Here is a 25,358-nt window from a genome sequence, read left to right as displayed (position 1 = left end):
GCCTTTGTATCAAGCAATGTTATTATACCCCTCGTTCCCATTATGACGGACCAATCATAGCTAATCTCCAATCCTCTGTCCTGATTGGTTATGAGTCCAGCACCATCATGACTGCACACAGCGACCTGTGTTGGGGGGCTAAGAGGAAACCTGGTTGGGAGGGATAGTGTTGACATTCGAAGTCCCTCTCTCTGAACAGATGTTTACTCTGACTACCAACAGCAGCTTTCAACACTGAAAATGAACACTTCAACTGTGTGTTTTTTGGTGTATGTGTTCAAACAAGACATGAGATAAACACGAGACTGTTATTAAAAATGGCACATTTATTGCTACATTACTGTTATATACACAACAGTTCTCAATATCTACTTTTTATATAAAAAATAGGAAACTGGAGGCACTTTGAGGACATAACCTACATAGATGTTGTCCTCAAACATGAGTGAAGACAAAGTTCTGAAGCAGGTCATCTGTTGTGGAGAGGAGGAAGGGTCTGTTAACAAAGAACATCAGATGTATGTTTTGGTACATTGATACCACAGACACTTCTTTTATGTAAAGAAATTAAAAATACAAGCCTGACTAGTAACTGACAGCGAAATAATGGTTGGGGCCAGTCCATCTGGGCAACATTTGTGACTACATGCTGAGCAGAGGTAAACCAAATACTGTTATATATATATCAACATCAACTTAGAATGATAAAGCTGGTGAAGACACATCCTACAGCTGAATACACGTTTTTGATGCACATACTAGCCAAGGAAATATATTGAACAAAATCAGTTAATAAAAGATGAGACATTTCAAGTACAGTTCTCTCTGTCAAAACTTCAGGTCAGGTTATAAGTCATCTTACATTTCATAATGCAACAACAGCATCAATGAAAGTAACCCTGCATTTCGATGTTCCGAGACACTGTAGGATGTTACTGAAGTATATGTGGCTTTATACATCTGTACTACAAAAACGGTACAACCCAAAAGTCCTTAAATGCAACACTATCCATCATGAGAAGTATTCAGGCACTGGTGAGTAACCATTATCAAAACTCCCAAATTCAGGATAATGACTAAGGCCACCCTTTTTGATTCGTCTTATGATTCATATCATAACAAAACAGTGAATTCTGTTGACTGTACACACTGCCCCTTCTACCTCTTCATCAAACTAATCAATAAGCTCATCAGTAAGCTATCAGAGAATAAGAGGGGGGGGGGGGGGGTTGTAAAAAGTTTTGTCTCACTCTGGGAGAAACTGTCTCAAACAGGAATAATCCAATTATAACTGGCCTGGCAGTTTTGTGTTGAAACAGGCATTTAGAAACAACAAATGAGAAATATCACAACATGTGATGTTACAGCCAGGTCACTTTTTTTTTTTTGTCATTGCTAACATTTCTGGCACAAATGAAAAACCTCACTTTGTTCCTGGAATCTAAATTGAGACTCAAGTTAAAATTAAACAATGTAAACACAAAAAAAACAACAAAGCATTCCAAATGATAAAAACAAAACTCATACGACTATCTTACAAAGTAAAGATAAAAAAAACAACAATGATAAATCAATTCTAGAAAAGGAAGATCCTTATAACAGGCTTTGCAATTGTTCAAAAAGAAAAACAAATTATAACACCAAACACTGCTCGACACAGAGCAACAACCACAACAAGTCAGTCAATGGTGATTGAGTAAATTCTCCACAAGGTCGCAGTAACACTCATGATCCCTTTCAATACTCTTTTTTTTTTTTTTTTTTTAAATCAAACGACAGGCACCACAAGCAAAAATGTGGTAAGAAAAGTGAGTTCACAATGCTGTAACAGTGTCTTTTGATTTGATTGGATAGGAGCAGGCTGATGTGACACTGGCTCTATCAGAGGGTTCAAACTGACCACTCGGCTGAGCAGTGAGGATGCCGTCTGTATCCGCTCAGCAGCTGCCTCACTGAGGGAAGGTAGAGTCATTGCTCGTGTGTGCATCGGTGGTTGGTCTCTCTCCACCAGCCTTTCTATTCCACTCACATGCCCACAACAATAACAGATGTACAGGACTCATAGAGATAAGACTCAGGGATCCACCGTTAAAAAATAGAAAAAGCAGCCTGCAAAATGTGTAAGTCTGTCGCTGTGGCACCTTTATAGCCACCGCAATCAATTTCACAAACACAGCCAGAGTTACAGGCTTTTCAAAATGAGAAGACAGCTCTTTAATTGGCCAGTCGGTGGCTGGATGTCTCCAAACTGACCTTTAAATTCAGTCATCAAATGAGAGGATTATTAACAAGGCTGATTTCAACCAAACACTTTTCTTTTTGTTCAATCATAAAGGTAAATACCCAGTTGTCCTTCTTTGCTTGTGAAGAATGTAAGACCTTCTTTTCAGATGGGAATGCCAATAATTATCCTACAATACAAATCCTAACTCTGCTCATGCGAGCAATTGATCCAAAAGTTTTATTTGATCCAAACAAGTTTTGCTCCCAACATGTAAAGCAACTCTCCAAAATGTCTTACAAAAACATGATCATAGGAGTGTCCTCATGTCCAATTTCCATGTTCTCCAAAGTGATGTCCTCAGTTCAAAGTTTTGTAAAGATTAATTCATCTTTTCTGCTTTCAACAAGAGTGTGCTTGTTATTTATATGTCATCGTCAGGAATGTGGCCACCTGCCTTGTCAGTAATGAGGTGTGTGCATGTGTGCTTTCCCAAAGTTGATTAACACACACTGAGATGCATGACAATGAAAGATTAAGGCCACGTGTTCTGGGGGCTGTACAATCACCAGGAACTGAAAGAAAAAGGAGAACAACAACTTAATGTCTTTGTTTAAGTCTAGCTTGTAATAAGCTATGAAAATGATGTACTTATTATGTCAGTGAACACAGCACTGTTCAGGATCTGCAGACTGACCTGAGTATTACATATGTCCGTCTCCTCCAAGACCAGGGTGACCCCCACCAAGCTGCATCTGAGGGTCAACACCTGAAACTTTCTCCTCCTCTCTCCTCTTGAGGCAGGCAGCCTTTGGGTTCAAATTGCGTTCTTTGGAACAAGGGCAGACACATAGATTAAAAACAGAACCAAATGATGGAAACAAATCTCATTTAACTTCAAACGTGTGAATGTTTAAGTGCATCAAACAGGTTGGAACAGACAAGCGCAATAACAGATAGAAGGAAGACAGGAAACGGGGAGAGTAAGACAGGAAAATGGAGGGATGATGAGAAGTAGAAAGTTTGGCAGAGAAGCAGAGATGTACTTCCTCAAACATTCTCCTTTTTTTCTTCTTTTCAAAGCAAATGGAAAGCCGAAACAGATGCTGAACAGCATGTGATAGTAAACTTAAGACAGACTTTTCTTGAGGGTGATCTCTAGTCCAGTTATGAGTGGAGATGGTTGGTTGTCTTTGTGGATCAGACCCTGCTTTATTGGCTGACCTACCTCGCACCTGCTTCTCCAGGCCCAGTATGACCTGGACGGCTTGTTGCAGGATGAGCAGCTTGGTCTGGGCCTTGTCGCTCTGCGTGTGGACCTGAACCATCCTGCCCAGCTCTCTGAAGGCTCCGTTTATGTCGCGCACACGCACCCTCTCCCTAGCGTTGTTAGCGTGGCGGCGCTCTCGCTCCCTTTGCTCCTTCTCCTCGGCAGTCAGGTTCTCATCGGTCACCGTGACAATGCTGCAGCCAGGAGGAGAAGGGGGGAGGGGGTTGGAGGGGCTGGTTAACAAACCCAGATCACAACCCTCCCTGAACCCATGATAGATGCTGTCCATACAGCTAATACTGTTTAACTTTGTATTTTCCCTCTTCAGAATCCCTTTGTTGTTACCGGGAAGTAATTCATACTTTCTTTGTGTCTCAAAATACAGCCAACTTAAATCTCTTAGCTCAAGACAGGACCCGGGGAAAAACTGAGGAGATCCCAGTGGAGCGGGCTGCGGGAGAGTGAGCGGCAGGGAGGAGTTTAAGAACTTTCTTTCCAAGATACATAATTAAATTTTCATCAATTACATATTAAAATGTTGTAGGTTAAATTGTCAGCCTACAACATGTCACGCCCGGAATAAACGGATTGTAGATCAGAATATGAGGTGTTCTAAATGTTCCCTGAGGTCTAAACAACCAATAAAAATGTCCGTTTGGGTCACTGGAGTCCAGGATGGAAGTTGAGGGAGATGTGTTGACTTTCCAGCAGAATGAGAGAAATAATGAGGAGGGGGAGAAAGGAAGCACCCTCTGCCATTACGGAAAGAGCCACAGAGAAGAAAGCCAAGAGGAGAGACTGAGAACATTGTGTTAAATACATCAGTGGAAGGAGATGTATTTATCTGAATGCGAGGCAGAGAAGGTCACTGCTGCCATCTGTAAAAAGAAAATGACTTCGGAGGAGGGGAATAGGGTGGAAAGGTTTGTTTTGAAAACGGATTGAAAAATGAAAGGGTTAATGCTTGAGCGGCAGGGACATGCAGACACCGGGACAAAGCTGAAGACAGGTCCAAACGTATGACAGCAGACAGGCTGTTTTCATGCTAGCCCAGGCTGTCAGTGAACAACCTCTAGAGGGCATCAGAATGCTGAAATAACTTGTGCTGAATTTAAAGGACTATAGCATAGGGGGGGAAACAGTGAGAAAGGTTGAATGAGCATACAAACAGATGTGTTAAGGGTGGGACAGAGAGACATGTAAGCATTCTCAGACAGCCAGTTATAAGACAAGGCAACACATAGCGCGTCAGAACAAACAGCAGTCCTGTATGTGTTACCAGGGGACAAAAACCTCAGAGGATGAATTGGAGAATGAATGTGTATTGAAAACACTCACTCAGCTTCATTTCCTCATCTCATGTCCTTACTTTAGATCAATTTTAGGTGCATTGTACATTTAAATTCTACCTGATTAATACTTGTGATATGTTTAGCAATATAATAAGGTCTTTGGAAATGTTTCACATGGAGAGTAAGACAGGAGCTGGAAAATGAAGCCGTGTGCGAGTTTTATTTTTCAAAGAGGCCTTTCCCTCCTCTTCCTTCCTCCCTGGACACCCACTGACCTCTGACTTGCTGCTCCAGGTTGAGTATAACGTTAACAGCCTGTTGCAGTACGATCAATTTGGTCTGTGGTTTCTCATAACTCATATGGAGCTGACACATTCGGCCCAGCTCCTTAAAAGCCTCATTGATGTCCCGCACCCGAAGCCGCTCGCGGGTGTTGTTTGCCAACCTCCGCCCTTTCTCCCGCTGAACCTTAACCCCCACTGGCAGATCTGCATCATCATCATCATCTTCCTCATCATCCAGACTGGCGAAGAGTCAATGGCAGATGAGGAGGGAGGGAAACAACAGCATGGATACAGTTTATAACAAATTACTTCCCAGGTAAATACAATAACTTCTTCAAATAGTGTCAACACTTTTATTGAAAGATTTATTCCAGATTTATATCTCGATTACGATTAACACCGCTGTGAAGGCTACTTATAGTAAGTTTGAAGCTGATTCTCAAACTAGTTCCAAACAGAAGCATGCATGACAAAGTGACCTATGCATGAGTCTTGTCAATAATTAGGATGGCTTTACTATCAAGTTTAAGTCCCATCTCATGAAGTGTTGATCTTGTTCTTGAAATCATTGCTTATCTATTTTTTATAGTATTTCATTATCAGCTCTTTCGATCTACTATAAGTACCAACAAGTGTTGAAATAAAAAAAGGTAATTTAAGACCTTACCCATCAAGCGAAGTTGAAAGCTGATTTCCTGACACAATATATTGAAACTACTGCACACAACATTAATTGATAGAGAAACATGAATGTTGTCTGATTAAATGAATAAAGTTTCAGGCACCTTGTTCGGAGGTTGTCTCTCTTTTCGTCCTCTGACTTGTCGGTAATAGAGCAGTTTTCGTCATCATCTTTGTCTTCTCGTTTCACATCGGAAGCATTGGAGCGGTTCAGGCTTCCCAACATAGCTTCACAGAAAAGGACACAGAGCTCATAAACACACATACTGAGTAAGACGCTGAAACAATACTTTAAATTCCAGTAAAATCGATATACAGCCATCCTTTCTGATATGAATAAATCAATCAAAAGAGATTAGCTGCAAGTCTCACCAGCGAAACCTTCAGGCTGAGAGCCCTGGCCAGATGAAGGGCCATGGTGCCCATGCATAAGACCTCCACCAACTGAGTCCTCATTGTGACTGGCCATCTTCAGGACAAAATTCAAACATATGAAGTGTTGTTAGTTTCTTTGTATGAAGTTTCTGGTTCAAGCCTGAGAGTACTCTGCTCTCACCGTTAATTAGAATAGTGAACTGTAAACAGTTATTTTTGGACAGCCTTTCTGCTGCTAGTTATTTATCTTACCAGTCCAGAGAGGCGACCGGCCAGTCCCAGGGCTGCGTTAGTGAAGGCTGCAGGTAACCCCAAGCCAGACGAGAGCAGACTATGCATTTCAGCCAGGCCTGGTCCACCATGCCCGCCGGCGTGGCGCTGAAGAACGTTGATGGCTTCATCCAAGCGGTCCTCCATTTTACTTGGCTACAGAAAAAGAAGAACAGTGCACCATGAAGCAGCTACAATTGAGTGTGGGTGTTATGTATGCTAACTTTATTATGTTAAATTTAAAATCTTAGGTCGCAAACTCTGAGATGAAAAAAAAAAAAAAAAAAAAAAAAGAGACCTGTTGACGCACCATGGACTGAATTCCCTCTTCAAAGTTGGGTGAAGGTGTGCCCTGCCCTGATGTACGATTCCATTGGGATGCAGAGCCTGAAGAAAAGACCACATGGTTTTACAGGTTGTATTTGTCATTGTTCATGGTAATAACTGAGCATATCCTCTGAGCTCATAGTACAACTTTAATACATGTTGCATGCCCATGAAGACAGTTGATTTTATAATGCTAATGTATGAAAGTCATTGATTTCAAAGTAAGGCATGTCCCTACTTCAGTTTTTATTGAGTTCAGGATTATCAACTGTCATCCTTCACTTATCTCACTATGAGGCAGCAGCAGGGTCTGATGGGAGGCCTGTTTGTGATGAGCTCACTTATAACCACAGTGCAAATGGGGAAGTGACTGACCCCACCCTCTTTTTATTTTTACTGTATTTTCCCTTCCTCTCTCATAAGCTATATTTGGATGGTGTGTGTGTGTGTGTGTGTGTGTGTGTGTGTGTGTGTGTTTGTGTGTGTGTGTGTGTGTGTGTGTGTGTGTGTGTGTGTGTGTGTGTGTGTGTGTGTGTGTGTGTGTGTGTGTGTGTGTGTGTGTGTGTGTGTGTGTGTGTGTGTGCGTGTGTCTGAAAGATCAAGTGAAGGGCAAGCTGTTTGGGGTAAAAAGAGTTCAAAACTACTGCAAGGTTTTAAAAATAGGATAACATGGACATCATACCTTTATTACAGTCAAAATCTTAGACAGCATTTCTTATTAAAGATTAGATATTTTTCAGAAGCAGCATATGCCGAATCAGATGGTCTAAATGTTAATATAGTCTTGGATGTCAAACTTGTCTATGTGCTAAGTTTATTCAGAGCCAACATAAGAAAAGGTCTGACTGAACTCAGTGACACAGGTGACATTATGGTTTTTTAAATTCTGTAAAATGATTGGTTTAAACTGCTCAGCAATGCTTTTTTAAATGTTTAATAGAATTGTTTTATGATTGCATTGCATAATTTCTTCCTTGAAAATTTAAATTAGATAAATCAGTCCAACTGATGGTAAATGTGAGTATACAGTCATCCATGTGATGCATTATATTTCATGTTTCACTGATAGTAAACAGCATAAAGCCTTGAGATGCCTTCATATACAAAATAAAATAATTTGAAAATAGTGCCTTACTTCCACCTTTAACCCAATAGATGGAGCTACATTCACTCGGAGCCATTCAGGATAAGTCAAAATAACAACACATACCATCAGACTTAATGACAAAGTAAAGTGGAACAGTAGCTGGCTGACTTCGAGGCCTCTGAAAGAAATGACTCAAGCCATTTTCTCACCTGATACAGCCTGGGGGGAGCCAGAGGGAGTTGAGGGAGACGGAGGGAAGGCAGAACTGTCCGAAGGATAGATCTAGACATAGAAGTTGTTGTATTTAATCATCTGAATGCACCTTACACCTTCACATGTCGTTGTAGAAAGAGGAAAATATGTAACATTAGAAAGATTTTGTCTTTGAGGATTTACTTGATACTACTTACCGATGCCAGGGCTTTCCCAATCTCATCTCCGGAACTTCCCGGCACTGAACCTCGATTGGCTGTAAGAGAAGATAAAAATCAGTTTAATTCGATCACATGAACTTAGAACATAATGCTTAATGATTCTTCAAAAAATTGAGTTATGACAAAGAAAAGAGTTTGAACACTGAAAGGGTTTTTACCCATGATGGTGTCACTGCCAGCAATAGGGGGTGTGTGGCTGGGGACTCCGAAGCTGCTGGAGCCGGAGTGGAAGCCGGCGGGATGAGCCCCGTTCACCTCGCTGCCATGCAGGGGGTAGTTTTGCGGAGAGAGGGGCAGTGGCTGTCGTTTCTTGGATGTAAAGACACACAATGTTTAATTGCAGGAGCAGACAGAGGCCAAAAACAATGTGCAGAAAACCTTATTGTGCCTTCAGAGAACATTTTTTAAAAAAAGTATGAAAGCAGAACCCACCAGTCTGTCTTGGGGGTTAATGGCAGTGAAGGGGGCATGCTGACTCAGATGGGGGGAGTTGCCCAGCATGGCAGAATAACCGGGCTGAACCATCGACCGGGCAGAGCCCCACGGATCAGAGGGCGGGTGGAGGCCGTCTGTTAGGAGGCAGCCAGTGGGGGACGAGAGGGGTGAGGGATAACCAGCCGCAGAAGATGTGAAGACAATGAAGGCCACATATGAGACATGTCACATTACTGTGATGACTTCATTGGACTGTGATGCTCTATTCAGCACTGGATCACCACAGGGTGTTCAGTGACATACGGCTAAAGCACGAAGGATCGTCTGCATTTCCTTCATCAGTCATCATGGGCGGCTAATTCAACAACAATCCTTACTATAAAGCAAAAAGTCCAGCTCACTATTAGCTCTGTGATATATTTAACAGCATTTAACAACAAGTACCAGAATGACCTTTTCAACTACACACAATTGACATGAGGATGTTCTGAAGGGAGTCTGGCTTGGACTGACCTTGCATGTAGAATGGTGGTGGGTAGACATTTCCTGCCTTGGAGGCCGGGTAGCCTGTGTTGTCCCTGTTGAAATCCTCTCCTGAGGCTGATGCATAAACCTACAGAAAACACACAGAAGGGTGGAACTATTACACTTAGTGCTTCAAAGCTCTGTCATAAACCACTTCTTTACAGTAAACAACTAGCCTCTCCGGTCTGAATGTCATGAATGCAGTGCACACTATGTGTTAGTTTTCTCCTTAGAAGCTTCTGTACATTTGGCCAAGACTACAACTACAAATTAGTCACTTACAAACTTCAACAGAAAAGGTATTTGAATTAGAAACAGCTCTCGTGAGTACATGCTCCTCCCCAAGCTGGAGTCAATTTTTACTATCTGGTTTTACTACTTAATTCAATAAACAGGCTGTTGCAACATGTCTGCAGACTGGAGCACTGAGCATTATGAACTGAATGTGCAGTGTCAGTGATTTCATTGAACGCCATTTCCCATCTCTGTGAGGCTTTTACATTGTATCCTGTTAAACAGCAACACACTGTGAATGGTTTACAGATACATAACCCACACTCCTGAACACGGCGCGATGGCCACACAATAGGAGATGCAGTCGGATTTGGTGCATAGTCTAATGTGTACAAAAGACGCAATGTTCTCAACCACCTTATCTTTCAGAATCAAAACTATTGGAGTATCAAACTGCGTCTGCAAAACTCAAATCCAACAGACTGAAGTTTTCTTCAGTAATTTGATTAAACAGAGAGAAAAAGGAGAGGGAAAAGAGGGGAGAGGAGAAGAGGGAACGGAGAGATGCACTCCTAATTACTGAACCATCTGCCGAATCCTGGACGGCAGCCAACTCCACTGGCAGCTGGGATAGAGGGATGGGGGAGGGAGAGAGAGAGAGAGAGAAGGGGGGGGTTGTGGTGGTTGTGGTGGTCGAGGGAAGGTGGGGGGTGGGGCGGTAGAGAGAAAAAGAGGAGGAGGAAGAGGGGGGCAGAAAAAAGGAGGAAATGGGGTGCCCAGAGAGCGAGAGTAGGAGGGAAAAAATGAGGTGGAGTAAGAACCATCAAACCCCAGGATGAATTCCCTTCAGCGGTCTGACGAGTGCTCTCAGCAGAGGGGAAGAAATGTGGCCATAAAGTAAAGGACCTACAAATACGACACACTATAAATACATGCTGCAAATGAGTGACCGGGTGAATGAGTGGCTTTTTCCCCCCCTTTCATTTTTTTTCTACCTCAGCAGTGCAGATACACAGCTGTAAGAGCTGGATGTCCTGTATAGCAGAGATTTTACCGCTCTGCAAGCCAAGGAGAGGCTCAAACTGCCAAATGGAATGTGAAAATGGGCGTGAAACATGAAAACACGGACTCCCATGGACTGACTGAGGTGTGTGGTTCTGAGTTCCAACATTTGTGGCTGCTAGTACTCACCGAGGAGGGCAGGCCAGGGGGCACCTTCCTGATCTTTTTTGGCTGTGAATCTGAGGGGAGGGAGACAGACAGAAATCACATGAGCATGCAAACAAACACAAAGATGTTCGCTTATCACAGAAGTGAAAGTACAACCACCAATGAGGGATTTCATTTACGCAGCCCCCTTCCTTCTGAAGTCCTGCTGAACCAATCCATCCATCTGTCTTGTGACTACTCATTAATGCCTCATCAAAAGGTATTTTAGTCTGATGTTGTTCCGCGACTTTCATCTGTGAGAACGCAGTGATTTCACTCTCTATAACTAAGCAGATGTGAGATTTTTCAAACGCTTTTTTAAACCTCGGCAGTAATAGTGGTTATACATACCGACTTAAATATAATATGAGGAATAGAAAACCTTCTCTTTCTGTGATGATTTTCTTAGTTGAACACTGTGTTCTTTGCAATCTTACCTATGGGGTCCTGTGAGGGTCTTCGTCGAGGGTTGTTGCCCTCATAAGAAGAATAAAACTGGGAGTTGGACTTCAGGCCAGATGGGGAGAGGGCATTGGGACTGGTCATGGGTATCTCACTAGGCATAAAGCCCGGCTACAGATAGTGTAAAAGAAAGCATAAGCTTGTTTAGAGTACAATTCAAAAAGAAATAAATAGGTATGGGAGTAAATTCAGAGAAGTCTTGTCCCCTGTGCCTTTCTGACTGATTTACCTGTGTTGGAAATGAGGAGTATGGTCCTCGCTCAGTCTTCCCTGTTTAGAGAAAGGAACACCAGGTCATGATTGTGAAAATTGGGCCTTTATGTTGTTATTAAATCACAATCTGGCTATTCTTCGCAGTCCATGTGGGTGCCTTCCATCTGCTATGTGAGTCTATGTGATGATGTGTGGTATTTATGGCTGCGAACAGCAACACAACAACAAATTGGCCCATTATAAATGGTTCAGGGACAACTGTGCCCAACCTTAGCCCCCCCCCTCCCCTGACAGTTAAACAGAGTGGAGCTATAGTCCCTCCAACTCCCGGGGGAAAAGCCTTGTTTGTGCATGGGTGCCCTTTACACCCCCACTTTCCAACCCCCTCCTGCACTGAACACACAAACAAACCCATCCTCCCTGATTACCCTGCTCCCTTCATCCACTGCAACCTAAGCATAAATATGGTTTGCCCTAAAGTGGTAAATTAGTGTCTAACCAGTGAACGGCCGCTCTCTCATACAAACAACCTATTGTTCTGGCTCGGTCAGAGTCCACTGAAATAAACTTGTGTATTTCAATCAGCAAGTTAGTCCTTCACTTGGTTCTATAAATAGAATTCGCATGTGTTTTGAAAAAGAAAATGACCATGTGAAAGTTGTGGTGACTATGCTTCAACAGCTTCGTTCAATTCAAACCTTCTTACCAACAATCCCTGATCCAAATATAGGGGCAGAGGCAATGCCCTCCTGCTCACTGTAGAGGCCATCTTCTCCATAAGCCTATGGGAAAAACAGCAGAGGAAACACATTTTCATTTTCTTTTGACAATTTTCTGAAAATTAAGTTTAAATATGCACACCTTCTGAAAGGTAACCCCTATAACCCCGTTTCCACCAAGCGGTTCAGTTCGGTACGGCACGCATTTTGTGGCGTTTCTGCTTTGGGGTGCCAGACATACTGATCCGACCCCAGAAGGTGGAGCTAGAAACACTGCAGTCCGTTGATTGGTCGAAAGAATCGTCACTTCCCGTGCGACAGAGGTAATAAAGAACAACACATAACCCTGCCATGTTTAAATCTCCAGTGGACTTCGGGAAGATAACTTTTTTCGTTTTGAAAATTGCATCAAGAAACAGCGTTCCATGGTTGACCGTGGAGGTGCAGACTGTCCTTGCGTTTTTCTTCTTCGTTGCATTTATTAGCGGGGTACACTGTGTCGCCCTGGCATGACGTCACGCTATTACGAAGCTGACGCGGCTATCGGTATCCGGCTTACACGCCGCCAACCAAGTAGGGCACGGTTGGCTGTGGAAACGCAAACAGGATGAGGTGTTACCGATCCGACCCCGTACCAAACTGTACTGATCCATACCAGACCGCTTGGTGGAAACGAGTCATAAGTTAACCTGAGGAAAACAAGTCACTTTTTCTATGACACTCCTTTACTAATCACTGTTTCTTCAAAAACTGCACATCTGTTTGACAGCAGCTATGATATGTACATGAAGTTATGGCTGGTATGTATTCGCTGTATCATGGGACATATAAACCTAGGAGATATATAGAGGCTAATGAAACTGACTTATACTTGTGACAGAGCTGTTAGCTCCCTGAGGAAAGATAATCTTTAACAGTGTGTATGGGTGATGTACCAGAGCTTTACTACGTAGCTTGAGTGCTAACTGTTGTTTTCACATGTCTAAAATACCTTAGTATGGTGCAATCCATCTAAACTTCTCATGAACCCATGAACCCTGAGTTCAGTCACATCAGTAAAGTGTGTCAAGCTGAAGATGATGAACCAGGTTACAGTTTATTATATACCTGGGATGAGACACCAGTGAAGTGTCCGCTTTGACGCGCAGCTTGAAAATGCATTTCCTGAATTTCGTGTGATGGGGGTTTGATGAAATTATCACCCAGACCTGTTACATTTCTCTCAAGCTCTATGGCATGACATCTTCATTGCCTTATTAAATGGAGTGAGGGGGGAAACGTACCCTTCCCTGGTTGAAAGACGGACCGTTCTGTTGTCCTGGCCCCCAGGGACCGGACCCATTCCTCTCATCCATACCTGGGAGACAAAGAACTCGGTTAGACATTATGAACCATAAGAAGGCAAACATATAAGCAAAAGGCATTTACACTTTGCAGAACTACGTCTAACTTGGCATAACCACTGATTTGACCTGCTTTGATACAGGTTTTTCAGGCTGCTCAAAGTAACCCTCATTAAAGAGCTTCACTTCACAGCTCACATAGTGACAGCATAGTGACAGCACTGTCACATAGCATGGATATGAGCTGTAGGAAGTTTGAATAATTAACACCCAGTATGAGACTCCCAGAATCATCGTCGACATTCTTCATTCTCCCACTCTCCTTTACATTTACCATGGCAACAGTCACTCAGCGCCCATCTATTCTTTCTCATTAGGCACCTACACCTTCGCCTAAATGCAGACGAAAGGTCTCCGTCTAACTCGGCTGACAAATAGTATCCATTGGCGGAGTGCTGCAGCTTTCAGAGGTGAATGTATTTGGAAGGAGCGATTTTAAAGATTGGTGAAGCAGAAATTCCTGTCCGTCCCCTTTCTCACTAAGTCTCCCCTCGTACTGCAACACAGCATCTCTGGGGGAAAGCTGAGGCTTAATTGTGTACTGATTTGCATAATTGTGCATATTAATGAAGCTGAGCTCTATGAATATTCATATTTTTGTTTTGTTGTCTAATTAAAAAGCGGATAGGGGAGAGGGAAGGGGGGATAGAGGCGGGCTAGAATCATGACAGGATCAGCAGTAGAACAGAATGATGGGTCCACAGCGCTGAGAGCTGCTAGATTGCCGTGACAACTGTGATCTATACGCACGACACCAGCAGAATAAGAGATGAAGGAGACAATGTCTTGTCCCCTCTCTATGGCTGACTGTCACTCTGCGCGTCAATCAAAGACGATAAAGAAAATGCATGAACCATTGGTTTCCGCTGAGAGCCATCAGCACCCAAGCTGACAAGAAAATGCTCCAATTCAATGTTTTGTGTTTGTGCCTGCATTACAGTCCTCTTGAAATGTGGATTAGAGGTAGCAGTTAAACTGACAAAACATGTTACTATCAACTGGATATTTAAGAATTGTATTTAAACCAGTCTATTGTTACTGCTGCATTAAATAAGCCAATCAGGTTACACTAAATTCAAATGTAAATCTACGAGCAATAGCTACTTCTGTGTCAAAATGTTCACACCTTCATTATAAACAGATATTCAGAACCATGTAGAAAATCGTGATCTAAAACAAAGATTCAAAGCTAATTAGCGAGACAGGGACATGTGGTATTTGTCTGCCTTTCAGCAGGACTTTGGATTGTTAAAGCACTACCAAAGGAAATGTGAAGCGTGACCGTTCATTTGACTGATAGAAGAGGGAAATCTCCACATCGCACTTGAATGATACTCTCCTTTCCCAGGCATTCAGGTGCAGAATAAACAGGTGTTATATATGAATCCAGACACTAATCTATTGGAATCAATGGATTGTGAAAGGGGGATTATTCACACCTGAGGGGATGGAATTATGAGATAAATGTTAAAGGCATGATAGAGCGGTCTTATGATGAATTAAGGGGCTTTAGAGCCTGATTTGTATTTACCCACACATTTTTATCCAGCTATATGTGATTACTAAAAACCAAGCAGATTCTATTTAATCAATTAAAAATGTAGTTTTGGCAATACTCAGAGTAGTGCCCGCTGGCCTGAATGGGAGGGCTAAAAAGTACTTGTTTAATATCTTATCTACACCGGCCTTGAAGTGCATCACCATACACTGGTTGAAACCAGACCCTCCACTTACAATATATGGATCCAGAAGGTTTGGGACATTTATCAAATGGAACAAATTACATACCAATTAAAACTCCAAAGAGAAACTTTCACAACAAGATGGAGACCTGTACTGGCTTTACTAATGCAATAGAGAGTGATGTTTGATTTAGGAGCAGACCAAGATCATGCATTATTTTTTCCTGGGTTTGACTTTGCCCCTGTACTTTGACACATGATATATCTGAGTGGATTAGAATTTATTTCTTTATGATTACAATATTTAATTATGATTTTCGTTTCACCTTTACTTTTATGAACATTTATTCTTATACTTGTTTTTCTGTGTGTATTATTGCTTGTATGTGTATTCTCTGGAGTGGACATTTTGGTTTATTTTATTTGTGTTATCTATTTCTGTAGTAAGGTCCGAATTTAACTATACAGCTGGAAAAAGATAAAAAAAAAAGAAATATTTTTCACATTGTACTGTTGATGAGAAAAATGAATAAAAACTAAGTTTAAAAGAAAATACAGTTTTGAGGACTGCTGAATCCTTACAACTTGATTTTATGAAGTTACACACAAAAAACTGATGTACTTTTTTGAGTTCATTGGATAAATAATTATTAAATAACAAATAAAAGACAATTACTGTATGTGTTAAAAAACATAACATATCTGGATCACCACCACACACATAAAGTTTAACACTAAACATACACTTCCATGTTTTAACACGGGTATGGACATCATGTGTCACCACAGCATTGTTACTCTGTCTGAGCAAATGCCTGACTCACATTGTTCAAACAAACAATACTTCACTTTTTACGGGACACCATTTCACTTTGATGTCTTTATTTCTCAAGCTCAGCTGCATCCGTTGCTTGGTAGAGAAGGGGGAGTTTAAAAGTGACCACAAAATCAGCTTGAGTCAAACAGGTACCAGCTTACAAAAAAAACACGTCATGTGAAGACGGCATAGTTCCCTCACTGGCTGTGGATCTGGTCAGTGTGGTCAAACTACACTTGATGGGTGTCCCCCCCTCTGAACTGCAAATGCACGATCCCCTTTGAAGTTGTTTTCTTGAGACTTGCTTTCATGTGGTTATGTCAAAATGTCTCCTTGTTTAAATACTTTTAACAGTCGGTATCCTCATTAGAAATAAAACAGATGACAAAACAAAACATGGCTGTTTTTTCAACGGGACTTGAGCCTCTTTTAGAGCTAACTTTTTAGTCCTACTTAGTGTTATACCCAGGATCAAACAAAGTAGTTTACTAACATAGGGAAAACAGAGTCCATAATCCAATATCTCCATTCAATTTGATAAAAGAAGAGAGATAAAATGCATCAAGATCACTATCTTTGTCATGGCATTACATTATAAAAAGCATAATGAAATTAGAAACATGTTTGAAATACGTTTGATGTGAGCTCAGTGAGCTCAAATGAATTTATAAACTAGGCCTGGAGATGTTTGTTCTCTGTTCTACATGATTTATTTTATTAATACTCGTATTGTTTCAATATTTTTGATTTTTGAATATGTGATATAGTTTCTATCACTGCATTAGACTGTGCACAGCTCCTCGTGTGGCTTCAGAACATCAAACTGCTATTACAGACTCATTTTGGTGTATTAAACCTAAGATTTCTACAGAGATCGCAGTTTTAATCACGTTTTGACAAACAAAATGTGACAAATTCTGTGTCAGGGTTTCCATTAGTGCCACAACCAGTGCCAAAACCAATAGGAAACCATGAGTAGTGCTCGACTCAGACGGGCTAACAGGACTGGAAAGAGAAAGATGAAGAAACAAGTGAGTAACATCAGACAAATTCTCTGGTGAACCCCAATGCACTTCTCCTCCCAGCATGCAACGCCCCTTTAAGCATGGCTAGTCTATAATTACACAGGAAGAGATACTGGGAACAGACAGCCGGCCTGAGTCATAAGCTTCATGAGCAAAACTCCGCCACATACATTGACTGAACTTGCAGACAAGCCTTCGTTTTTACAGGAACACTGCCCCAGGCACCTATAACTGCGTGTGCCTCTTTGTCTATTCACCTTCTTCCTTCCCTTGGCAAAGTGAGTCACACAGACACAAAGCATGATGTCAGATCAAATCTCAAGAGAGTGTACACTGTTAATGAAATACTGAGCAATGTACAATAACACAAGCCTGGTTGTTTTAACCTGTGAGTCACCAGAGACTTTGCAAACACAAGACTGCTCTAATCCACTAACAAATACAGATTACATTAGACCCTACATTAAATAACATACATTTGAACGTCCAGGAATTCAGATTTTAAGCAGCGAAACCACTTGTTATTCACATCTGGTTTACATATTGGACAATTTATGCAAATTTGAAACTTCCCCCTCTTGTATTTCAGTCCTCATGAAGCTGTAAAAATACATTTTTGGATTCTCAGTTTCCAGAGACCAAAAAATAAAAGTGCAGTTACTTGAACCGACAAGTGAAAAGGGTTTGAATGGACAAAGCAGTATTAGCATTACTGATGGTGCTCAAAGGGAGGAACCTCATAGCCTCACATATCCAAAACCCCTAACCACACCAGGAAAAAGACATTGCATGGCAGCTGTTTAACCCTTCAGCCAGATACCTCACTCTACTCTTCAGCAGTACTGCAAATTGGGTATTCTGCTTTCTTGTGAAATAAGATTTGTACAAGTAGGAATGCAAAAATGGCAAAAAGGGACACGAAAGTCGGTGAAAAACACCAGCAGTGTATGTTCATCTCAGCAAAATGGCATAACTAATTTGTAATTATACTTTGGATAGGTATTTTTGAACACTAAAACCATTCTATCCGTTTCCCCTTGCTTCCAATCAGCTAAGCCAGGACAACATCTAAGACAAGCTTCGTTTGTGATTCCTGCATCATAATCCACTTCCCCTCTTTTAATCCATTTGCCCTGTATGATCCAAGCTATCCCTGTTCTGTTGCAGAAGGTGATTTTATTCAGTGTCCTGTGATTTGGTATTCCTTCATCAGTACAGTTGCACTTCTAATGTTGTTATATGCAGAACTTACAGTGATGATGATGGCATTCTGATTCTGAAATATTAAGCACCTTCTATGATCCAGAGGACTGTACACATGGCGTAAAATTAACTTTTTACCTCATCTGCCATTAGCTAGTCACCTTCAAAAGGGTACCGGTCCAAAATATTTTTTGTGACATTACTCCGTTTAGCTGTCTGTTCCTCTTCTTGATCGTCTCCTGCCTCTTTGTTTATCCTTTTTGTATGTGGGGGCTTCACGCCGGGAATGTGTCGCCACATCTTCCCTCGAAACGCTCTTCCCTCCGTGCTTCTTCAAGCAAAGAGAATGAATAGGACTCCAGTAGCTGACGTCACGCCGTTCCCGACGTACCAAATCACACCACAAGTACAGCACGCCGCGAGGGTCAAAATAGCCTGACAGTCGGCAGAAATGGGCAAAAGTATGAAAACAAAACCTCACATGCAATACAAAAAGTTTTCCATCAGCCACTGGCGTGTGTGTGTTTTTGTTTTACGGCAAACTCATTTTTTACCCGCCATTGGCACTTGACGGTTGTTAATTATCATATCATGTACAGGTTATCATGTATTCAACAAGAGTTTGACATGGTCCGCTAGCCTCATGAAAGTCTGATCAATAACTAAACTGTATTTTCATACTATAGTGGGTACATGTTTGAAAATTAAAGGGTAGACTTTGGATGGAGTATCAGTTTTGAGCTAGATTGATAACATTGATGTGTCTCCTCTGAAAGCACACACCTTGTAGAGAGTACATGCAAGTGGCCCTCGAGAGAATAGAAGAAATAGAGCCCCCTGTACTCCACCCTGCCAGCGCTTGCCTTGTCTTTCATCTTAACTTCAATATCCTGTTTCAGACAAGAGACCTACTGCACTTCTAGAAATGGTGACAGAGGAAGGTCTACACAGGGCGAGTAGATCTACTGAAGCATGAAAAAGACCATAAAATAAAAAAGTCTGATGTTTAGTTTCTCTGAGGCATTTGCTTCATGCTCGTCTGTAAGCAGACATTTTTGGGCCTAAGCTGCTGTGATGAACATTTAAATAAATGTAAGTCAACATTATGTTTGACGTAGCAGGGGTGCAAGATTAGGGGACATGAAGATACACTCTGTCAAATGGTACGCAGAGGAGATTCACTGAGATGTTCCCATCATCCCCCACCCTCTTGCCTTTGTCTTCAAGTGATTGAATGGCAACAGCTGAGAAGGTGAGGGAAGGGACACCTGCAAGGCGAGGATGAGGGAGTGTAAAGAAGACGACGCCTGAGAGCTACATAGTATATAAGACAAGGCTGGCAATCTTTCCTGAGGTTTCTTTCAAATATCTGTGATCTGAAACACGACCAGAGGAGAAGAGCAGGTCATGTGTTGTTCTCTTTGACCAAAGAAAACACCGTGAATGAATGGGGGGTTGGGGTACAGACATGACACGAGGCTGTGACGGCACATTACTGTCATGATTTACTGTCAGGGTGTGTATGAGGCGCTTTATGAGCCAATTAGGGCAGTTCAGCAAGAGCTGTAGGTGCGAGGAAAGGAAGATGCAGTGAAATGTTCTGTGCTATGTCATTGTAATTTACACACAGAGCTTTCTTTAGTCGTGTGAACAGTGTGTTGCTTTCATTTGGAGGCAAATGAACAGAAAGACAGAATTAAACAATTGTTATTGTTTTATTAAATCTTACCTGAACCTCCAAACTGACTGGCGAGAGTAGTCGGCCGGTTCTTCCCGTTTGAAAGTGGAAGCTCAAACATCTGAAATAAAAGACATGACAATGTGAACAAACAAGCGCAGGTCTGTAAAAGACATTTCTTCTTCCTTTTTGTGAAAGTTCATTCGTTTTTTGATTAAACTATTTAGTCGTGTATCCAGCCCTAGTGAACCAACACCTACAATGGGCATGACGCAATCTACACCAGTTCTAACTGAGTGACAGCTAAAATTAAAGCTGGCTGATGTAATAGCACTGCAATCGATCAAAGCCTGACCAAGTGACCCATTCATGGACACCCTGGAATTCATTCATATTTCAACCTACAATGCCCAAGCAGGGATCGGGAACCATTATGCAAGCTAAATTGACATGTTACTCTAAGAGCACAGAATGAACTATAAAACATGTATACCATAAATCCAAGCAATACTTAAGAGAAATCTTACCGCGCTAAAATCCAGCAAGTCGTTGAGCTCCTTGTCTGTTTCCACTGTGGCCATTCTCTGCTGCTCTTCACTCGTGGCTCTCAGTGTCAGCAAGCGGCTTCAAACAAAGATGAAGACAATGTGAGGATATTTGAATCAGGATTTACGATTGTGCCAAGAAAAGGTGTCAAAAGCAGAAGAACCAGATATTCCCACATACAAGAATTCAGATTTTTCATTGATCAATTATGTGACAACACAAATAAAACAAACTAGGGTAGAATGCCATGGACATGGGTTTAGGGGTAAAATATGTAAATAAAATAATGTGATGCGTATAAATTCATCTCACTCAGCTGATTTAGCAACATTAAAGCTAAGGGGAATGCATTGCAAGTATGGTAGAGGGGCAGGTAAGCAGTTTAATAATGCTTTGGGCAACCGGGCATCTCACACGAATACTATAGTTAAACTGGAGACATGTTTAAACCTGTCTGAGTGCTGGTGTTGTTGCATCTTGTAAAAGTTCTGTCTAGTTGTGTTGCTATGTCCCCAATAATTCCTCAATAAAGCTGCAAAGTAATAAAAAAAAAGGTCACAACCAATAAGGCTGCGCTTAGACATTTAAAAAAACTCTCTTTTTTCCTCAACACCAAACTATGTCTGGACTTACGTCACTACGCCAATATGACGTCTATCTCTCTACAGCAGTTAATGATTCAGGTAGATGACTCAACGGCAGTCAATCACAAAGATATGTTAAAAAGTGACATTTTATAAAACCACTAAGATACCTTTACATGAGGCAACACTCAAATTCATGTCATCTTTAAATGATCAATGAAACCCTGAATAAATAAGTCCTACCTGGTTAAATCAAATACTGGTGAGACCAACAGAGTACTGACCGCAAAATGAAAACACACACACAGCCACTTCTAAGAATTTCCCTGCTGGTCTATACCTAACATGGTCCAACCACAGGTCACACAGTACTTAATTTTGGTCAGGCCCTGAGCTCAGGCTGCATCCTCAACCCTAAAAAACAGCTCTATGAGCTCTCCTGAAAGACATACTGAGTAATTACATATCATATCAGGCTCTCAAATAGTCAATGATGCACTATTGATATAATGCACTCTGTGACGAGCCTGTATCATAGGAATAGCATGCCATGTGTCAGTTTTATACATCTGTGTAATTCAGTATAGGAGTACTGTAGTATAAACCAGCTGAAGGGATATCCTAACGTTAGGATTCTCTTTGTAGTCAGAGGTGTTGACTGTGTTCATTTGGGGGCTTTAATTCACAATTGAGTGGATCTCAAATGTCTCTGCAGGGTCTACATTCTTTCTCTGAACTAATGTTGTTTTTCTGATTTGGTAGTATGTTGCCATTATTTTTTAGCAGGCCTTAACTGGCTTACTAATGTTGACATTAGGTATTTATAACATCAATATTCCACAAAATGCTAATGTATCAACTTCTCAGTTTGCAATATTATGTGCAAAGTCAAAAGAGAGCACTAATAATCAATATACAATGTGATGATCCATGTTTGTGTAATCTTTTGAATAAGGACATGACTCCTTTTCTTTTCCTTTTCTTTCTCAGTATGTGAAGATTTAAATATGTAAGCTTGGGTACTTGTTAACGTGAGAGTTTTTAGCTTATTTACATTATTTTACTGCTCTATCGGTTAGCCTGAATAGGTATGTGGGTTTGTACGTGTGCAGGTATATGTTTTTAATTGTTTTCATGTAGGCGAGGGTATATGCATGTATGTAGATGTATACGACAACGATCCTATTTGTTTATCAATCCCGGCACACTACTTTTATTCAAAATGGCATTACCAAGCTTTGAATTTTCTTTTACAAAATATTTATTTATCTCACCCCTATTATCACCTCATTTAATAAGAATGTTTAGACAACTGTCTGTTTTATGTATGTCTTTACTTCCTGGAAAATGCTTTGTTACTTTGACTAGCTACAAAGCATGTTTCAATTTTGTTCTGAATCAAAACTTGAATAAATAAGGGCCTGACTAAAGACAGGGACCACACTTTGAAATATCAAATAACAGGTTACAAAAACAACCACTGATTTTAACTGGAGGGGCTGCAGATTTTTATGGAGTGAAGTAAATTATATCATATTGCTGCTGTTGAGCAATTGTGACGTAAAGAGGCGGGCTTTGAGCCTCCTAGCCAACAGCTACGGTGTTCCTGCCTGTCCATCAAGTCAGCTGTGCCTCTCATTGGAAGACTCGTAATCTCAATATCTTCGAAATTGCTGCGTTAGAAAAAAAATTCGCCACCCGTACAGTGTGTGCTGATCAAGAAATGAGCTATCCAGACTACACTCGTCTTTTTTACCAGACTGTAAACATGTTTATTTCTGCTGTAAAGATCGACTTTTGTGAATTGGTGTGTATGTGGTTTCCGGTACTTCCGGAGCCAGCCTCAAGTGGATCTTTGATGAACTGCACTTTTTAGCACTTCTGCATTGGACTCATATTTTTAGACCGGAGGTTGCCGCTTGGAAACAATAATAATAATAATAATAATAATATATTTTATTTATAAAAGTGCTTTAAAAGTTTCTCTAAGGCACTTAACAAGAAAATAAATTATACAATAGAAAAGCAAAGGAAAGCAAGGCAACAAAAGAAACAAGACTCAATTACACACTCAAAAAAGATAATAGTGAGCTGTTCACCACTGCACTTTTATCATATTATTTTAGCCTGTACATATTAGTCATGCGTATTTGTTGTTCCTTTGTATTTATAGCTGATGTTATTGTTATTAAAAATGTTTATTTTGTATGTCTTATTCTTATGCCTTGCACCAAGAGAGCACAGTTTACCTAAGTCAAATTCCTTGTGTGTTCAAGCATACCTGGCCAATAAAGCTGATTCTGATTCAACATTAACACAAACACATTAGAAGTGTGTCTAATTTGAATGCCAGTGTTTTGTGAATTAGCCAATTGAGTGCTAATTAAAGTGAAACTACTACATATATTTGCTGTCATGTAACTTTAACGAAAACAAAAAGTATATTTTGTTCACACTTGCTGATGAAACAAAACCAAACAGCTGCAGAAAGGATGCTAACACTGGATTAAGTCCGAGTGTATAATACTATAGTGATACGAGTAATACGGTAATTGGTGATAATCAAATAATTAACAACTAGAGTGAAATTGGTTCCCTTAAAAAAAAAAAAGGTCAAAATGTTTTGACTACATTAACTTGTGTTTTCAGCCTCTCATTGAGCTGAGGTCAAAATGGGGGATAAGTGTTTGGCCCCTCCTAACAAATGGAAGTTGCATACGCTCGTCTTGAGCACCCCCACCTTCGTTCGGCCTGCCCATTTGGGAAAATAACATTTTCAGGAAGATAAAGCCACAAAACGCCTCATAACTATGGTTGAATAGTTTGTTATCACAGTGTGTTTTCAGGGCCATTACTGTAGTTTTTTTTAATCCTGCGGGATGTTTAAAAGGACCTAAAAAAAAAACCTGTTGCCTTCCCCACACGTCAAGCAGCAGCAGCAGACCCGGGTCTCTGATGAACACAAAGACCCAGGCCTTCAAAGTTTCATGTGTGCTCAAAATGAGATCAAACTACTCTCATCTTCAAACATCTTAACAGATATAACCCCATCGTGCAGGATGGAGTTAATAAAGCTTTTGTTACTTTGTTACAGTGGTAGCTTAATGTTGATAGAGGGGGTGAGTGTGTGTGTGTGTGTGTGTGTGTGTTGAGGAGGAGGGGGGGGGGGGGGGGGGTATCCTAGAGTTATACTTTTTTTTTTATAAATATTTAAGTATTATTGCACATCCTATCTAATGAGTTACATCCACACCCACCATGGCTCTCTTTGTGACAATGTAACATATGGCTAACAGGTGGAGGATGTTGCCAATCACTCCAAAAGCAGGAATGGTAGCTTAAATAAATCTATACCCTTTGTCTGATGCGTCAACCTTTACATTACTTTACTGAAAACTTATTATTACAAACAGTAATACACCAATGCAGATAACTCTGTCTGTGCGTGTGCTAATGTGCTTTTAGGTTATAAAGCCAATGGAAGTGAACAAAGAAGTCTTTTTCCGCCACACATACATACATTATGCTGGTTAAGAGTTGTAGCGCTACAAGTTCTCTGAGGCCGAGGGGGACGAGAAACAGATCACCCCGTTTTCCCGGCTGTGCCACTCGGTTACAACTTGAACGATGCGCGTAAAACTTGATCATTACGCGACATATAACTTCTGATTCACGTGCATATGCTTCTTAGGAGTGTATATGAAAACGTAGAATTACCTGAAGTCAATTGTGTGGCATCCAACCGGGAGAAATCGACGGCTGGAGTATGGAGAAAAACAAAGTTAGGGATCGGATCCTTCCCCCCGTGGTCCGGACTGGTGGCTTGATGAAAAATGAGCAAAGAGGCTTTTTATGAAAACACTCCTCCGTCGCCCTCGTCTTCGCTTATCGACGTTGTCACGAAACTAAATACCCATCCACAACACAAACCATAACTCTTGTGTTACCCCCCGTTTCCTTTTAGTTAGATAAAATGTAACCATTTCATTTTCCAAGTAGACATTTTAACAGCCTCCACATTGTCGGGGTCCAAGAATATCACTCCGCGGCACTGCTTACAGGAGGAGGACATGGACGTAGAAACATCAGCGGTGTCCAATGTCAACCAACGCGAAGAAAACCCCAAAAAAGACTATTTTAATTGGTCTTTGCTCTGATGCGAGGAACAACCGTGTGACTGCAGAATGTCACCGTTTCGTGGCTGTTGCAAGAGACACACAATGAGCTGTGTAAAACGCCGATTCGCGGGGATCTATATGTGTACTGGCGGAGGGAGACAGCGGAAAGCCCGAACAGAGCAGAGAAGCAGCGGATGGGATGATAATATCAGAGGGAGGGCCAATAGGATACGACGAAAATTGATGGGCACGTAGAGAGGCCAA

The 25,358-nt window shown here is 41.2% G+C and overlaps 1 protein-coding gene across 7 annotated transcripts; it reads right to left on the bottom strand.

The window, feature by feature from the left end:
- Positions 1-306: 306 nt before the first annotated feature.
- tcf3a (transcription factor 3a) lies at positions 307-25,279 on the bottom strand. 7 transcript variants are annotated; one of them, XR_004634068.1, is made up of 20 exons: positions 24,694-25,279; positions 20,374-20,470; positions 19,898-19,967; positions 13,322-13,395; positions 12,026-12,101; positions 11,336-11,376; positions 11,082-11,217; positions 10,627-10,676; positions 9,190-9,289; positions 8,674-8,810; positions 8,400-8,550; positions 8,218-8,276; positions 8,017-8,089; positions 6,692-6,780; positions 6,376-6,549; positions 6,121-6,217; positions 5,853-5,976; positions 3,450-5,306; positions 2,919-3,050; positions 307-2,796 (listed from the first exon to the last, which is right to left on the bottom strand). XR_004634068.1 is itself a non-coding variant. In XM_034702753.1 (20 exons), the coding sequence occupies exons 2-19, from the start codon at positions 20,425-20,427 to the stop codon at positions 2,926-2,928; spliced, it is 1,878 nt and encodes a 625-aa protein (XP_034558644.1). In that variant the 5' UTR covers positions 20,428-20,470; positions 24,694-25,278; the 3' UTR covers positions 307-2,796; positions 2,919-2,925. The 7 variants fall into 7 exon arrangements, 6 of the variants coding, with proteins under 6 accessions (XP_034558644.1, XP_034558647.1, XP_034558645.1 ...); XM_034702753.1 differs by having other exon boundaries at positions 5,059-5,306; positions 24,694-25,278; XM_034702756.1 differs by having other exon boundaries at positions 3,450-3,685; positions 24,694-25,278.
- Between the last annotated feature and the right edge of the window lie 79 nt (positions 25,280-25,358).

The sequence above is a fragment of the Notolabrus celidotus genome, chromosome 15 (assembly GCF_009762535.1).
Source record: "Notolabrus celidotus isolate fNotCel1 chromosome 15, fNotCel1.pri, whole genome shotgun sequence".
In the NCBI taxonomy this organism is placed as follows: domain Eukaryota; kingdom Metazoa; phylum Chordata; class Actinopteri; order Labriformes; family Labridae; genus Notolabrus; species Notolabrus celidotus.
Note: the sequence above shows the minus strand (reverse complement) of the source record. Positions and strands in the feature narration are given on the sequence as shown.

What these genes read in the sequence shown, in the direction of transcription:
- tcf3a (XM_034702753.1), bottom strand. Translation starts at nt 20,427, where the DNA reads ATGGCCACAGTGGAAACAGACAAGGAGCTCAACGACTTGCTGGATTTT. An exon ending in TTGGGAAAGCCCTGGCATCG is followed by an intron (nt 8,090 to 8,217) that starts GTAAGTAGTATC and finishes TTCTATGTCTAG; the next exon opens with ATCTATCCTTCGGACAGTTC. An exon ending in CTCCCCCCAGGCTGTATCAG is followed by an intron (nt 6,781 to 8,016) that starts GTGAGAAAATGG and finishes TCTTTTCTTCAG; the next exon opens with GCTCTGCATCCCAATGGAAT.